The sequence below is a fragment of the Salvia splendens genome, chromosome 13 (assembly GCF_004379255.2).
Source record: "Salvia splendens isolate huo1 chromosome 13, SspV2, whole genome shotgun sequence".
NCBI lineage: Eukaryota > Viridiplantae > Streptophyta > Magnoliopsida > Lamiales > Lamiaceae > Salvia > Salvia splendens.
Window position 1 is genome coordinate 4,305,889 of NC_056044.1, and position 17,187 is coordinate 4,323,075.

The window sequence follows — 17,187 nt, forward strand, 5'->3', positions numbered from 1 at the left end:
ATTACTATCACAACTCTATTTACATTATCTTCCTCCATTTCATTTCCAGTATGCTCATTGTTGAATTACCACTCTTAGCCCAAGTGAGCTAAATGGGCTCCATCCATTTATTGGCCCAACTTACAAATGGGCTTTCCAGTTAGGTGTAGCAGCAGAAATTTAAAAAGGAAGAAATATTTAATAGATATCAAAGGAAAAAATATGGATGAAAATTAATATCACTCTTTATCAAAGCCAGGTTTCGATCCTGGGACCTGTGGGTTATGGGCCCACCACGCTTCCGCTGCGCCACTTTGATTTTGATGTTATCTTATGGATTTGTATAGTAATTATAATGAATTAGGCCATTACAAAGAGAGTCACATCCTTGATAATTTTGTTTATTGAATGAAATGTTTTTACTGACTGTACTACTATATTTGATTTGAATGCTTGTACTGTACCTATTTACTTGTTTTAAATGGTCTATCAACAAACCAAATTCCATTATATAAATAAAAGGAATGCAAAACTCGTAGTATTAATCAATGAGAAGCTAAAGTACCAAAAAAAAATATATTTAATGTATGAGATGAGTTCGTTGATGCGTTACGTTTGACAATACTTCTAATGACATAATATTATTAGTGAACATATGGATATAATCCCTCCGCCAAAACTTAACTCGTCTTGTTATTTCGAATTGTCCGTCATTTAAAGATATACGGATTACTTATTTACTCTTCTCCATTTTTAGCAACTGCACCTCATATTCCACTAACTCATTTCCCTCACATAACATTAATGTCATTCTACCAACTTTTTCACTAATTTCATTTGTAAAGTCAAATAATTTCTTAGAACTCATGCCGAGTCAAAATGTGTCTTTAGATGGCGGACGAGTGGAGTAATATTATTAGATTCAAAATTTTATAAAGGTGTTATGAAATAATGTTGATACACAAAACTAAGTTGACCTGAAAAATTCCTGAAATTGAATTTATCCAAGATTACTTTAAGATTGATTTATCTAATATATAGGGGATGGTCGAGACACAAACAAGAGTAATTTAGTGGAGTACTCCGTATTTGATATTATCTCGAAATTAAGTACTTGTCCAAGTCTCAACCGAACAACATATCTTAAAACTTAAGGTAATGTCTTATCCACCACGCTTCCGCTGCGCCACTTTGATTTTGATGTTATTTTATGGATTTGTATAGTAATTATAATGAATTAGGCCATTACGAAGAGATTCACATCCTTGATAATTTTGTTGATTGAATGAATGTTTTTACTGACTATACTACTATATTTGATTTGAATGCTTGTACTGTACCTATTTACTTACCGGCTATTACAAATTTTTTATTGCCCGCATCATCACTACGATACTTCTTATCTAGCATTTCCCACATTTATTTTGATGTGGGAACAGTACAATACACGTTGTAGAGACTATCATCTAAAGCACTTAAAATAAAGTTTTTACAAAGATAGTCTCATTTGCGCCAAGCGTCATACTCGACGTACATCTCAACACGTGCCTCGTCCTCTCTTGGCGGGGTTGGCTCGTTCTCCTTGAGGAAGTTCACGACGCCCAACGTTTTTAGGTAGAACAACATTTTCTATTGCCATCTCTTGAAATCCGTTCCCGTGAACTTCGATGGCTTCTCGGTGGGTGGCATCATCCTTGGTGCCATTGGTGCCGAGTTTGTCCCATGAAAGGGACCAAGTCCGTTGCCCCGTAGGAGCTAACAATTGGTTGGGGCACAGTACCCCCCATAGTTGTGTGGAGCATGGAGGCCCCCGCATTTGTGCCGACCTCGATGGATCCAGCACCCGTGCCGACCCCGGAGGGTCCAGCACCCGTGCCGACCCGAAGGGTCCAGCACCTGTGCCGTGCCGACCCCGAAGGGTCCAGCACCTGTGCCGTGCCCGAAGGCCCCGACACTCGACCCAATGAAGGATCCAATGGAACCACTGAAAGTAGAACCGACCGATCCACTCGAGGTGAATCCGGAAACCGTCCCAGAGAGGTTGTCAAACACCCAAGGGGTTGTTAAGGAAGAAGTTGAGAAGCCAGGAGTCGGAATCATCGTTATGTCCGACAACGTGTTGACGGGTGCAACGTGGGACACAGTGGATGGAACGGTGGCAGCGGCGGTAGACGGGTCAGTCGACATCTCTAAGCAAAGGTGTTTATTAAATTCAGTTGGTGTGTGTAAACTCCGTTAGTGGCAAGAATATCTTGTCTTGCGATTGTTGTGGAAATGAGATACAAACTTGCCGGGTGAAAAATTACACGAAAATAAAGGAAAAATTACACGGAAAATAACTGAACAAATTACACGGAAAACTTGTGGAAAGTGGTAAGCCGAGCCGAGGAGTCCTCTTTTCACAAGACGAGATACGCCCCGGTAGTGCTCACGGTTTGGCGTGTCGTCCCCAAAGATAAAACGGCTTCATCTCTGAAGTAGCAGCAGAGCTCCGACGAACGAGAGTAAGGCGGGGGTAGAACTTCGACGGGGAAGATTATGCAGAGAGGGAGAGAGCGTGAATGCAAGATGCTTGTGTATGTTCTATATAGAATGCAATGGATGCATGCCTATTTATAGGCCAAGTCCACCTGCAGGGCATTGATGGAGTCAACATTCATTATGTGTGCCATGATGGCTTGACTGTAACTGTCGGGGGTTATTGACTGGTGCACTAGCCAATGGGAGCTGAAGACATGCTACACGACGGGATACACCATGGACCGTCAGGGGTCCATCTGGGACCTTTTGTCTCCCGTTGTGCGTCGGGGTTCAGCGGGACCATGACGTGGACCAGGACCCGTCGGGGATAGCGTGGAGTTTGGGGTGGTTTAAAAAGAACAAGCGAGGCTCGAACCACGCTCAACGAACAGCTCTAAAGAACAGCCCAAAGACCACCCAAAGACCAATTGCCAAGGCACAAGGCACCTGGCACCCGGTGCAGGGTCAAGGTGCATGGTGCGCGGTGCTCAGGTCACGGGTGGGCAGGCGGTGGCGCGCGCGTGTGCGCGCGTGTGGGCTCTGTCACCCGTCTTATTCCATGATAATTATTACACATGATAATTCATCTGATTAAATACTTCATCAAAGAAGTTTACCATCCCCGATGTGGGATAATTAACACATAGTTAATTAATCTCTTAGTCTTTTCACATATCTCATTTCTAGCTTTATTGTGACCAACTTTAATATATTATTTCTCACTCACCGGAAATCGGATTTGAGAAAATGAATATACTACGGTCATCTGCTCGGAACGTAGATCGACGTTATTGCATTTAATTTCACAAAATTATATGTCTTGTAACATTTATTATTAGTCAAAAATCATTTGACCAAGCACGATTCCAACATTCTATTTTTCGTGGGTTGTATTATAATGTCTCTTAGAGGAAAGATTGTTTTCATTTGTTTTTATGTTTATTTATTTATATTAATTATTAAAGAGAAAAAAAGGGTGCAATTACGTACAAATGAGCCTTGTGACTTGCGAGTTCTCGCACAAATTCCCATCTCTGCATTAAAATAGGCATAATAATGTTTAATATTCGAGCTATTAACATTTTAATATAGGGTGAACTATATATTTATGTCACACTATTCATGATGCACAATTGTGGTCTCTATATTTTAATATGCACTTTCGTGGTCTCTATATTATCCATTTTGCTCGTTTTAAGTACTTTTGCACTTTTTCAACACTTTTCCGGACCAAAATACTCACAAATCTGTTAGGGGCGTTTTTGTAATTTAGCCTCCAATGGCATAAAATGAAATTTTTTTTTTCAGGTACCTGAAATTTAATTTATTATGTATATTTGATAGTATAGTAGTTAATACTCTATGACTAATCAATTTTTTTATTTTAAATTGTTTATAATTTATATGTTTTAATTTGTGATAAGTTTCTATTTGTACAAGGTTTTCAAAAATTTTAATATACTTTAATTGGTGTATAAATGTATATGCTTTATCTAGTTTACCATCATAATCTATTAGTCATCTATTTATATATGCATGTGTATAGTTTTAGAGGATTAAATATGTTTTATGCATGTACACTTATATATTACTACTACAATTTAGCTGAGAATGTGAAATATTAAGTAGTACTGTAGTACATAAAACTTCATTGTGTCTATGTATATAATTTTCATTCTTTGTCTAATTCTAATTTAATATGCATGTATATATCTTTAGAAGATTAAATATAATTTAGAATGTGCATTTGTATATTACTAGAATTTGGCTATTTTGAAATTTATATATGTTCGTGAAAAATTAAATCCTAAAAAAAACAAATTTTAATTTACAACTCATAAACCCATCCAAACTATGGATTCATGAATTGGACAATATAACCATTCCTAACAATAATTCGAATAAATCACAAATCACATGCCTAAAAACATGATAAATTTAATTTTAGGCCTGATAAAACAAATTTTCAGTTCAGGTCATTGGAGAGTAAATGTATATATATATATATATATATATATATATATATATATATATCCCTAATGGATTTTGGGGCATTTTGTCTGAAAAAGTTGAAAAAATACAAAAGCAATCGTAACAAGCAAAATAGATAGCATAGGAACTGCAAAAGTGCATTCTAAAGTATAAGAACCGTAAATATGCATAGGAGATAGTATAGAGCATAAATATGTAGTAGTTCACCCTTTAATATATTGATTACAATAAAATATCAAATTATTTTTGTAGAAAAAAATTATTAAAATAACAATTAATAGGCCGACTTTACACAATTCTCAATATATATTGTATCACCATTTTAGCTTTCCGGGCTTGGAAAATGGAAATCGATCTTTTTGTTTTCTTTGCAATAATTAAGATATTTAATTGTAATTAAGTAGTACTAAATTTGCATTGTTTTGTTATGATGTTCTGATTATATCTAGTATAGTGAGATTATTTATTATTTAAAGTCAATTCCGATTATTTTATTGTTTGTAATTATTGTTTAGTACATTTGTGAGGAAAGGTAATCCTACAATTAGATGCATGGTCCCTATAATTATATGTAGAATGTAATTTCAACATGCTATAATGAGATGTGGAGTAGTAGTTAGCAAGTGAAATGTTGCAACTTTGCACAATTCATGCTATATATTGGTTTTACAATCACCCACCACTCTAAAAGTTGATTTCCACTTTGATAAAAAGTTGACTAAGACACACTATATAGGAATAGGATGGAAGAACTAGAGAGCTACATTCATCAATAAATATAAACTGTACAAAATTATTGTTCTATAAATTTGAGGGATATTGGTTCCAAAAACCTTAAACTTTTGCTAAAATTTTTATTTTTCTCAAACTATAAAATTAATAAGTCTAAAATATCATAAACTTTACATTATGTTTATTATTTTCATAGCTTGTCAATCACCGTATCCAACTAACCTATGTGCATTTTTTTTATCCTACTTGGTACTACTAAATTAATGTGGTTTTTTTTATCATACTTGCCAAAAAATTAAAAAAAGTAGTCTAAAATATAATAAACATTTTATGGATGTCCACGTAGAATAAGTTTTTTGCCGAGGATATATTATTTGGATTTGGTCGAGAAATAACAACCAAAATGTAAACTTATGATATTTTAGATCAATTTTAAAGTTCGTGCTAAATAATACAAAAATAAAAAATGAGGACCAATATTCCTAAGTTTTATATTACTATTTTACAAAAAAAATAAAAGAGGATCATGTTGGCTACATGAGTATGACTACTTATTTCAATGCTTCAGATGCAGTTCACTTATTTAAACATAGTAAACCACCTAGCAAATAAGTATTACTATCACAACTATATTTACATTATCTTCCTCCATTTCATTTCCAGTATGCTCATTGTTGAATTACCACTCTTAGCCCAAGTGAGCTAAATGGGCTCCATCCATTTATTGGCCCAACTTATAAATGGGCTTTCCAGTTAGGTGTAGCAGCAGAAATTTAAAAAGGAAGAAATATTTAAATAGATATCAAATGAAAAAATATAAATGAAAATTAATACCACTCTTTATCAAAGCCAGGTTTCGATCCTGGGACCTGTGGGTTATGGGCCCACCACGCTTCCGCTGCGCCACTTTGATTTTGATGTTATTTTATGGATTTGTATAGTAATTATAATGAATTAGGCCATTACAAAGAGAGTCACATCCTTGATAATTTTGTTTATTGAATGAAATGTTTTTACTGACTATACTACTATATTTGATTTGAAAGCTTGTACTGTACCTATTTACTTGTTTTAAATGGTCTATCAACAAACCAAATTCCATTATATAAATAAAAGGAATGCAAAACTCGTAGTATTAATCAATGAGAAGCTAAAGTACCAAAAAAATATATATTTAATGTATGAGATGAGTTCGTTGATGCGTTACGTTTGACAATACTTCTAATGACATAATATTATTAGTGAACATATGGATATAATCCCTCCTCCAAAACTTAACTCGTCTTGTTATTTCGAATTGTCCGTCATTTAAAGATATACGGATTACTTATTTACTCTTCTCCATTTTTAGCAACTGCACCTCATATTCCACTAACTCATTTCCCTCACATAACATTAATGTCATTCTACCAACTTTTTCACTAATTTTCTTTGTAAAGTCAAATAATTTCTTAGAACTCATGCCGAGTCAAAATGTGTCTTTAGACGGCGGACGAGTGGAGTAATATTATTAGATTCAAAATTTTACAAAGGTGTTATGAAATAATGTTGATACACAAAACTAAGTTGACCTGAAAAATTCCTGAAATTGAATTTATCCAAGATTACTTCAAGATTGATTTATCTAATATATAGGGGATGGTCGAGACACAAACAAGAGAGTAATTTAGTGGAGTACTCCGTATTTGATAGTATCTCGAAATTAAGTACGTGTCTAAGTCTCCTCAACCGAACAACATATCTTAAAACTTAAGGTAATGTCTTAACCACCAAACTATACATGAATGTGATTATGTGAGTATTGGTTCTTAACTATGATCAATCGGTTTGATAAAATTATGAAGAGAATATACATCAGTTAAGCCCAAACGGATTAGTACGGAACCCGCAAGTGTAAGATTATGGTTGACGATATATTAATATAGTACTTCCTCTGTCCGCGAATAGGAGTCCCGTTTTTCCATTTTAGTCCGTCCGCGAATAGGAGTCCCCGTTTACTTTTACCATAAATGGTAATAGGGTCTCACCTTCCACTAACTCATTCCACTCACATTTCATTTAAAATTGACTCATATTCCACTAACTTTTTTCCATCCACTGTTCTTAACATTTCTTAAAACTCGTGCCGCTCATAAATGGGACTCCTAATGGCGGACGGAGGGAGTATAACCCAACTGTCTTATAACCGAATAGCCCTGACAATCCAAACAGGTTGGTTCGATCACAACTCTATTTTCCTTCATTTCTTTCCTTTCCTTTCCTTTTCTTACAACATTGCTGAATTAAACACACAACAATACACATCTCTAGCCAAAATGAGCTGCATGGGCTTCATTTATGTGCCTAATTATAAATGGGCTTTCTAATTACGGATTAGGAGTACATATTACAGATAGCAAATACTACAATAAATTTCCATCAAAATAAAATAGGGCTAGAAAAAGGGCAAATTATTAACAAAAAAATAATCAGAATTTGGAAGCTACCCATATTTTAGTCCTGGGACCTGTGGGTTATGGGTCCACCACGCTTTCGCTGCGCCACTCTGATTTTAATATTCATAATAATACTTGTAATATTATTAATTAAAAGAATTTATCAGTTTGTGTAGTATTATGGAGTAGTTATTTTCTTGTTATTTTAGATGTTATATGAACAATCCAATATCCATTGCAAATAAAAGAAAATCAGAACTCTTATATTAATAAAAAAGAAGCTAAAGCACCAAAAACTAATGTACTCCCTCCGTCCCGCACTACTCGCATCTTTCCTTTTGGGCACGGAGATTAAGGAATGAGTGATAGACAAAGTCAACAATTACGGCTGTAGGTATAAATTGTTACTAAAAATGGAAAGAGTGCAAATAACTTAGGATGCCCAGAAAGGAAATAAGTGCAAGTAGTGCGGGACGCAGGGAGTATGAGATAATAGTTCGAGATAATTACATTATTCATACAAAATGTTTCATTAATTTATAATTTATCTATATAGTACAAAAAGTTTCATTTGCGTTTCATATTGTCTCCGTGTGGATAAATTTGTTATATTAATACAATAAACCAATAATGAAATATTTTGTATTAGTTGTATAATTACCCTAATAATTTAGTTGATACATTACACTTGAAGCACTTGTTAGATTAAATTAGATTATTAGTGTAACATTTAATTGAATGGCCGTGAAATACATCGACCCGAGTTTACCTAAAATTAAATTTATTTTGAGATAAATTTTATAATACTGGGGCAATTTCAAGACTTAGACAATGAATAGTATGTGTGATATTATCTTCAAATTAAGTACTACTACTACTATATGACTAAATCTATTCAATCGACCAACTTGTCTTAAAGCTAATTTATATTTAATCCTCCAAACCGCACGCCTCCTAGACGATATGATTGATATCAATGTCACATAAATAATTATTGTTTATTTCCACTTGATTAACAAGAATATTATGCACATATCTATAAACCACTACCCTAACATTTACCCCCACGACTTAGTATACAAATCCATTCGTTCATTGATAATCAAGTCGTTTTCTATTTTGGGAAGTTATAAAAATAATTGAGTCATTTCTATTTTTGAAAAAAAAATTCTTTTTTACTTTATTCTATTTTCAATTCTCATACTTTATTCACAATTCACTTAATACATTATTCTTAATTTCCATGCCAAAAAAATATCTCAATGAACAAGGAACGGAGGGAGTATATTGGCCCATCAACCAAGTTTGGGTGATATATTAATCACCAAATTATATTACGGTTTTATTCATTTTAGACATAATTAAATAAATTAAATAAGATTATTTCATTAATTATGGCTTATCACTCTAATCAAATGCTTTCTAAATATGTTGCGTTTTTTCGTGGACTTGAATTAATTATTTTTGTTTTGGCAAACGAGTATTCTTTTTAATAATATTTCAGTAAAATCTTCTAATTTTAACATACATTGAGTCAATAAATTAAAGCAGACTACAATTGGCCTAGGTTCGTTTTCCTATCTTTAATGCACCAAGCCTCAATGGTATACTTTAATATATATTACTAGTATTTATAAATTGGATATTGGGACGATATTGAGACTAGTAGAAAAAGAAAACACTAAGTAATGCGCAAATTTAAATGGAAAGATGACAGGACATAATTGATTGGTGCGTGACAAATGTACCTATGCAACAATAATGCAATTTTATATATAAATACACAACTTATAGGTATAACACTACTCCAAATTAAAAACATCATATATATATATGCATTAACCATTATTAAATATATAACGCATTCCGTGGCCAAATATTTCTGAGTTTGAACATGTGTCAAGATTCAGTATTAGTCTACCCATACAACTAAATTACAATTATAATTATTGTATTAAGTAATAGAAGGAAAACAAATACGAAAAGACAAAAATGCAATGGCCTATAGAAAAAGAAAAGCGAGATTATTAAAGATGGATAAAATTCTTATTTAGTGGATCGTCTCTTTCAGTCTTGTCGTGGAGTTCGGAAGCTTCATTGCAATGCATCCACTGGTTGCGCACCGCCCACCATCCACCAAATCCACCGTTGCTTCCTAGAATATTAGTATGGTAAATAGACAAAATTTAAAGGTCACGTTATGGTGGACCTGGATCCGATATTTTTGTTATCGAACATTAATCACTCTATAACTAGGCCACCTAAGGCTAGGTGGTAAACTTATCATGGCCTTATTGACAATGATTTTATTGTTCCTTTCGTTGTCATGGTTTTCTTTTCTAGCTTTAATTGGAATGGAATGCTTTTGCTTCCTTTCTTGTTGTTTTGAAGTGTTGCCCACGGTTTTAAAACCGGCGGTTCCGGTTTATAGGAATTCGGAACCGGAACCGGAACCGGAGCGTGAGGCTATTTCACGGTTCCGGTTCGAAAACCGACGGTTCCGGTTCCGGAAACCGACGGTTCCGGTTCCGGTTCGGAACCGCCGGTTTTCGGACGGTTTACACGGTTCCGGTTCGAAAACCGGCGATTTCACGGTTCGGTTTTTTTTCTATGTAATTTGAAATTTGAACTTATACAATAAATTGGAACAAGACAATAGATAATTTAAATTGAAATAAGACGAATAAGGTGAAAATGATATCAATTTTATTGAATTTGAGTAGTAACGGACAACGATACATTACAATTTACAATACATATACAAGTATACAACATACAACAATGTAATATAATTTACAAGTGTCGTCGGAACGTAAATAAAAAAACATGAAATGGGGGGATAATGGATGAATTTAAATTCAAAATCAAAATTAAAAAATTTTGAATTTCGGAAAACCGGCGGTTTTGGCGGAAAACCGCCGGAACCGCCGGTTCGGTCAACAAACCGTCTACAAAACCTGCAACGTGTCAGCCTCGTGTTCCGCACAGGAACCGAAAACCGCCAGTTTCGCGGTTAACCGCCGGTTTCCAGTCCAAACACCGTCGGTTTTGGCCGACAAAACCGGCTGAAAAAGCTGTCCCACTGCCGCCTCGGTTTCCTCGCCGGAACCGTGAAACCGCTGGTTAACCGGCGGTTCGGTGACGGTTCCGGTTCGAAAAATCTTGAACCGGAACCGCCCCGCGATTCCAAATGCGACAGTTCCGGTTCGGAACCGGAACCGGTGGGCATCTCTAGTTTTGATTTTTTTATATTGTATCTGCTTGTACTCTGCAGCTCACTTCTCTTGACTCGGATATTTTAAATAATAAATAAAAAACCTCTATTACTAAGCCAACTCACAGATAAATCTTTTACGGTGTCTTAATCATTTATGTCGTGGAATCATTAACATTAACTACGTTCACTAAAAACTAAAATTTTGAGATTGGAACGGGAGGTTCGACTGCGAATCGAAGCATTGTCCGAATTCGGCCTTAAAAACCACCACGCATTTGGAATTTTTGCAATCGGAAAAAAAAAACAGCCGGCGGTCGAGACCATTGACCAAATGACCAACAAACTGGGTTGCTTATACTGACACTATGTGTAGTTGGAATAGTTGCTTTACTTTATATTGAAAACTAATTACTTTTCGTTTATAGTAATGCTCAATCTTGGGAGAAACTAATTTTACCTCACACAACTTAGCAGATTTTGGACGTTTTATACAGAGTAGTTGTATCTCACTCCGTCTCTTATTAATTGTCCACTTTCACTTTTACCATAGCCTCACGTTTCACTAACTTATTACACTCACATTTTATTATAAAATCAATAAATAAAAATGAGACTCGTATTCCGCTAACTTTTTAACCTAATTTTGTTCACATTTTTTAAAACTTGTGCTGAAACTAAAATAGACAATTAAAGAGGGATGGAGGGAGTAATTACTAACTGGTTTGAGATCAAATATTTGTAAATTCAAATACACACGTGACACATGCCTATAGGCTATAACAATAACATTCACATGTGTCCTATACATAAATTGGACGGCATGCATGTTACGCGATGATACTCCCTCTGTTCCCTCATCGTTGAAGCGAAAGTTTTCAACATGAAGTTTAAGAAATGAATATTGAGTGTGTAAAATAAATAGATAAAAAAGTAAGAAAGAGAAAAAGGTAGAGAGAATACAGTAAAAGTGAATAAAGTAAGAGAGAGTAAAGTAAAAGAGAGAAAAAAATTACAATATATGAAAATGACTCAACTATGAGGGCACTTCCCGAAATGAAAAATGACTCAACTATGAAGGAACGAAGGGAATTTTTTACAAAATCACATTTATTTTCAAATAACTATAATGATTTTGTAGTATTTTTCAGTAGAGTCAAGTAAAAGTATTCATACACGTGTTTATATACTCCATTCGTCTCTGAAAAGTATGAACTATTTTCATACACGTGTTTGTATGATCCATTCGTCTCTGAAAAGTATGAACTATTTTCTTATTAATTCGTCTCTGAAAAGTATGAACTTTCTAATTTTGAAATAGTTAAACAACAAATTACTCACGTACATCATTTTATTTATAACTTATACCATTACATTACACTACTAATAATATAGAATACACTCCCCACTAATACTATTTACACTACCATTTATTCATTTTCTCTTACTTTATCAATTATACATTAAAATTCATTCTGAATATAAAACAATAAATAAATAGGAATTGCTTATAGTAAACTGTTATTCTATTAGACCACATGTGTTCCGAACTCGTTTTTGTCTCGACCGAATTTGCGATTACAGCTGCATAGTTTGAACTAGGGATGGGTCGGTACGGTATACCGTACCGACCGTGTCATACCGCATACCGTACCGGAAAGTACGGTATGACAAAATTCAATACCGATACCGTACCGAATTTCCGGTATACCGGAATTGATATTTTTTGATACCGTTACCATACCGTTATTACGGTATGGTAACGGTAACGGTATACCGAAAAATAATTGGTTTCTTGATTTGTTCATTTACTAATTGGTTTCTCGGTTGTTCATTATTTTTTGCTATCGGTAATTCGTCCATCACTCTATTCAATTTTATATTTTGGTCAGCATGTTATCAAGTATCATATTATATTTGTTGTTGCCGATGATGTTGATCTTTAAGTATCTTTTAATATATATTTATGGATTATTTTGATTACATATATTCAGAATTTTATCCCATAATCGTGGTTAATGATAAAATGAAGGTACTTATTGATTATTTTTGGCTATTTAGACCAATAGTAGTAATAATTGGTCTTATAAATAAAATCTCCGAATAGATTTACAAGTGTAATGAAATAAAGATTCAATTTTTTCCCCCTAGACTTTAATTTCAATCTATCATTATAAACATGCATACAAATTCTCAAAAATATTAACAAGGCACGGTCTTCCTTTGATTTGAATAAATTTTTAAAATACTAGCAAATAATATTTTTTTAATGTGAAAATACTAAAATTCAACATATATCAAAATTTGGCTCATTTGTTGGTTATGATAAGTATATTTTAAAGTTAAGGGTTTAGGATTTAGGTTTCAAAGTTTGGGTTTTTAGTGTATAGGGTCGCTATATTGCAATGAAATGAATCTCGACTAGAAAGTGTCTCACCAGTGCAATATTAAATTATTGCAACGTAAACTTGCTCCTACAGTTATAACTCAACGGTTAATTCATATTTTCACAGATTTAAAATGCTTTTTAATTTTAAGTCTTATATTTAAATGTCAAGACAGTTTATTAAAATGTCAACACAAATATGTGTTGAAATTTTAATGTGATCGTATTGACATTTTTAAGAAAATGTAGCATTTAAACACACTCTTGTGTCTATGTGGGGTTAATCTGATTGAAAAAGTATAATCCAAAGTAAGAGGATGTCGAATATTCTTTTGTTTATCATTTCACAACTTTTATTTCGCAAAATGAAATAAATATGAAGAAATTAAAATGATTCGTGCATCGCACGGGCGTGACACTAGTTAGTAATTTAAATTGGACATTTATTTCTCTTTAAGAATTAAGAATAACTGATCAGTATCCTATTTATTCATCCTTCAATTTAAGTAGTATATAAAATAAGATAACATACAATGAATTAAACACTAATTAAACGATTTGATTCATTTTCAGCTGCACATATTTTTAATTGACATTTTATGAAGTGGGACGAAGAATAAAACAAAATTTTTAATTACTTTGTATATTTGGAATATGACATTACACAAAGAATCATATACTAAATGGTGTGAGTTAATACAAATTCTTTCAAATGTGCTCTATTGAAACATATTCCCGATATCGTATTTCCAATCTTGTTTCGGTGTTATGTGCTATTGTGTTTATTATATTTAATAGGATGAGTTGATAAAAAAATAATTCAGGTTAATTTTGAATTTGTTTGAATAAATTATCATTTGAATGTTTAATTTTATTGTATTAATTGATGTATTAAATTTTTTTAATATAATATATATAAATGTAATATATATATTACAACATATTTAATATTAATATATATATATATATAATAATCTATCGGTATACCGGTATACCACGGTATACCGGTATACCGTGGATTCGGTATATACCGAAGTTTCGGTATACCGGTATACCGTTGATTCGGTATACCACGGTATACCGCGGTATAGAAAAATTGATACCGTTGCCGTACCGAAACACTGCGGTACGGTATCATACCGTACAGGAAACTGCGGTATACCGAAAAATCGGTATTTTCGGTATTTTTCCGGTACGGTAAGTCCGGTATTACGGTATTTCGGTATAATTTCTCACCCCTAGTTTGAACCTATGACCTTAAAGCTGGTGGAGCAGATCCCCTACTCCACAATTCTTACTCCACTCCTACTCCTACTCCTACTCCACACTCACGATATTTTCGGTATTTTTCCGGTACGGTAAGTCCGGTATTACGATATTTCGGTATAATTTCTCACCCCTAGTTTGAACCTATGACCTTAAAGCGGGTGGAGCAGATCCCCTACTCCACAATTCTTACTCCACTCCTACTCCTACTCCTACTCCTACTCCTACTCCACACTCACAATAAAATAAAATAATCCATCATCACTCACAATAAAATAAAATAATCCATCATCACTTATTAAAATTCTACATGGTTATAATATTATTTTATCTTATCTTATCTTATTTTATTATAAGTAGGTGGAGTAGGAGTGGAGTAGGGGATCTGCTCAGGTCAGTTTTTTTAGTTATAAACAAAAATTATCACTATACAGTATACAGCCGCTATAAATAGGAGGAGCAGATGCTAAAGAGAGTGAGGGAGAGCGCATTGAAGTGAAACGGCGACACTTTCTCACTCTAGAAATCTACACCCTACCAAATCTGTTGATGGGTTTGTCCGATGGCGATGGCTCCTCTCAGCTCCGCCAACACGTCATCGTAATGCGCCACGGCGACAGGCTCGACAACGCCGTCCCTCTCTGGACGGCCTCGGCGCCGCGCCCCTGGGACCCGCCGCTCGCCGACGACGGCCACGTCCGAGCCTTCACCACCGGCGCCAAACTCAGAAAACACCTCTCTTTCCCGATCCACCGCGTTTTCGTCTCCCCCTTCCTCCGCTGCCTCCAGACCGCTTCCGGAGTCGTCTCCGCGCTCTGCGCCGTCGATAGGAAATCCGACGATCCCAATGACTTGACCTCCAACGGCGTCGTCATCGATCCTTCCCAAATCAAGGTCTATTTTTCATTCTAATCTATGCATTACTTTTCTCGTGTTGGATTTATCGAATTTCAATCTCATTTTCTGTATTTTCTCTGTTTCATTCGTATTAACTCCCTAGTTTCCTAGTGAATCATAACTGAATTTGAATTTAAGTACTTGCGTGATGAATTGAAGATGAAATTCTAGGTTAGATATCTAAGATCGAATTTAATCGGACGAAATCTCAGAATTTTGATTGAATGCATTTTGTTGTGAGGTTTATCCAAATCCATTTGCCCTCTGTGTTTGTGAAGTTTCGACACCTCAGAAAACCACTATCGTTCTTCTCCACCCAAAAAGTCATTTTTTGTGTCACTGGTTAGCTACTTAGAGGCTTTCAACACTTACATTTATTCTCACTCAAATAATCATTGTTTTAAGAAAGGTCAAATTTTACATGAGTTTTATACCTCTTTAATTGTCTTTTTCCATCCCAACCGCAAACTCATTTGACCCCACCATTACTTTCAAGAAAATACAGCTAACCTAACATATACTTATTCAATTCCAAACCCATAACTGCAAAAGGACAAAATATTCTCCTCAAACTCATATTTTATTCCCACGCTTAGACATATACACTTTGTCAAATACTAATGCAAGTTAGTAAGCTTTATTTTGCAATACTATAAAACTGAAAATCGGTACATATTAATATGTAAACAAACCACCCCTTAGCTTCTCTTAGGATGCTAGAACTGGAAATAAGAGGAGGCTGTTGATGTGTGCTCCATTTTTTTATCTATGCTTTTGTGTGATTAAGTGACAAAATTCTTAAGTGTGTGTGAGTGTATCTATATAAAGTTCAAAGTAATCAAACTGCACGAATTGTTCAAATAAACTAATGTCATTGCATATATTTCAGGTGTCAATGGAGTTTGGATTATGTGAGATGATGAACTCTTTAGCCATCCGACCTAAAGTTGCTCCTAAAGATGGGATTTTTAATTTTGATATAGCACAGTGTAAATCTGTATTACCTGCTGGAACTATTGATAATACTACTGAAATGGTGTATAAGGAGGTAATATTATATCAGTGCTTTCATTGTGTTCAGTACTCCACAATATGAGCCTGTAGCAGTTCAACTCTCGTATGCTAAAACTCGATTTTGTCTGTGAATGTAGTTTCCAAGATGGCAAGAGACATTAGAAGACACACGGGCTAGATATCTCCAGGTGATCACAAGTCTTGCTGACAAATATCCTTCAGAAAACTTGTTGCTAGTGACTCATGGTAAGCTTCTCAACAGCTAGTCATAATGTAGCGCTCACTGCCTCTCAAGCGTTATCATTCTACACATTTCATCAGCACAGTTGCTTCTTCTCTTGATGATCCGAGACTTAAAAATATGGTCTGCTTTTTCAGGGGAAGGAGTTGGATCCTCTGTTGCTGGTTGTTTTGAGGATGTTGAGGTAGCCGAAGTCGAGTACTGTGCGTATTCAGTATTACACAGGTCTGTAGTTTTCAAAGAGAGCAAGTCGTTTAGTGCTGGACGGTTTGTGGGATCACTGCAAGATCTAGTCGGTGTTCAGCTAGTGCAAGTTCAAGAAAGCTAGTGAATTGGTGTTCTGTTTTCTTCTCTTTTGTTGTGAATCTTAATAAACTTGTACCAAACTGTTATTGCTACATTCAATTTGAAAATTAAAATCATCGAATGTAGTAAAATGCTCATTTTCATCTTTGGCATGTTATGATCTCATTCTTGTTTTTCAGTCACATCTAAACACACTATTTACAGA

At 34.5% G+C, this 17,187-nt stretch overlaps 1 protein-coding gene and 1 non-coding gene across 2 annotated transcripts; one reads left to right on the forward strand and one right to left on the reverse strand.

The window, feature by feature from the left end:
* Positions 1 to 226: 226 nt before the first annotated feature.
* TRNAM-CAU lies at positions 227 to 298 on the reverse strand. Its single transcript has one exon. It is a non-coding gene; the product is annotated as a tRNA-Met (tRNA).
* Positions 299 to 14,971: 14,673 nt separating this feature from the next.
* Positions 14,972 to 17,125, forward strand: LOC121762408. The gene is made up of 4 exons (XM_042158286.1): positions 14,972 to 15,418; positions 16,311 to 16,469; positions 16,573 to 16,681; positions 16,814 to 17,125. The coding sequence occupies exons 1-4, from the start codon at positions 15,074 to 15,076 to the stop codon at positions 17,002 to 17,004; spliced, it is 804 nt and encodes a 267-aa protein (XP_042014220.1). The 5' UTR covers positions 14,972 to 15,073; the 3' UTR covers positions 17,005 to 17,125.
* Positions 17,126 to 17,187: the final 62 nt, after the last annotated feature.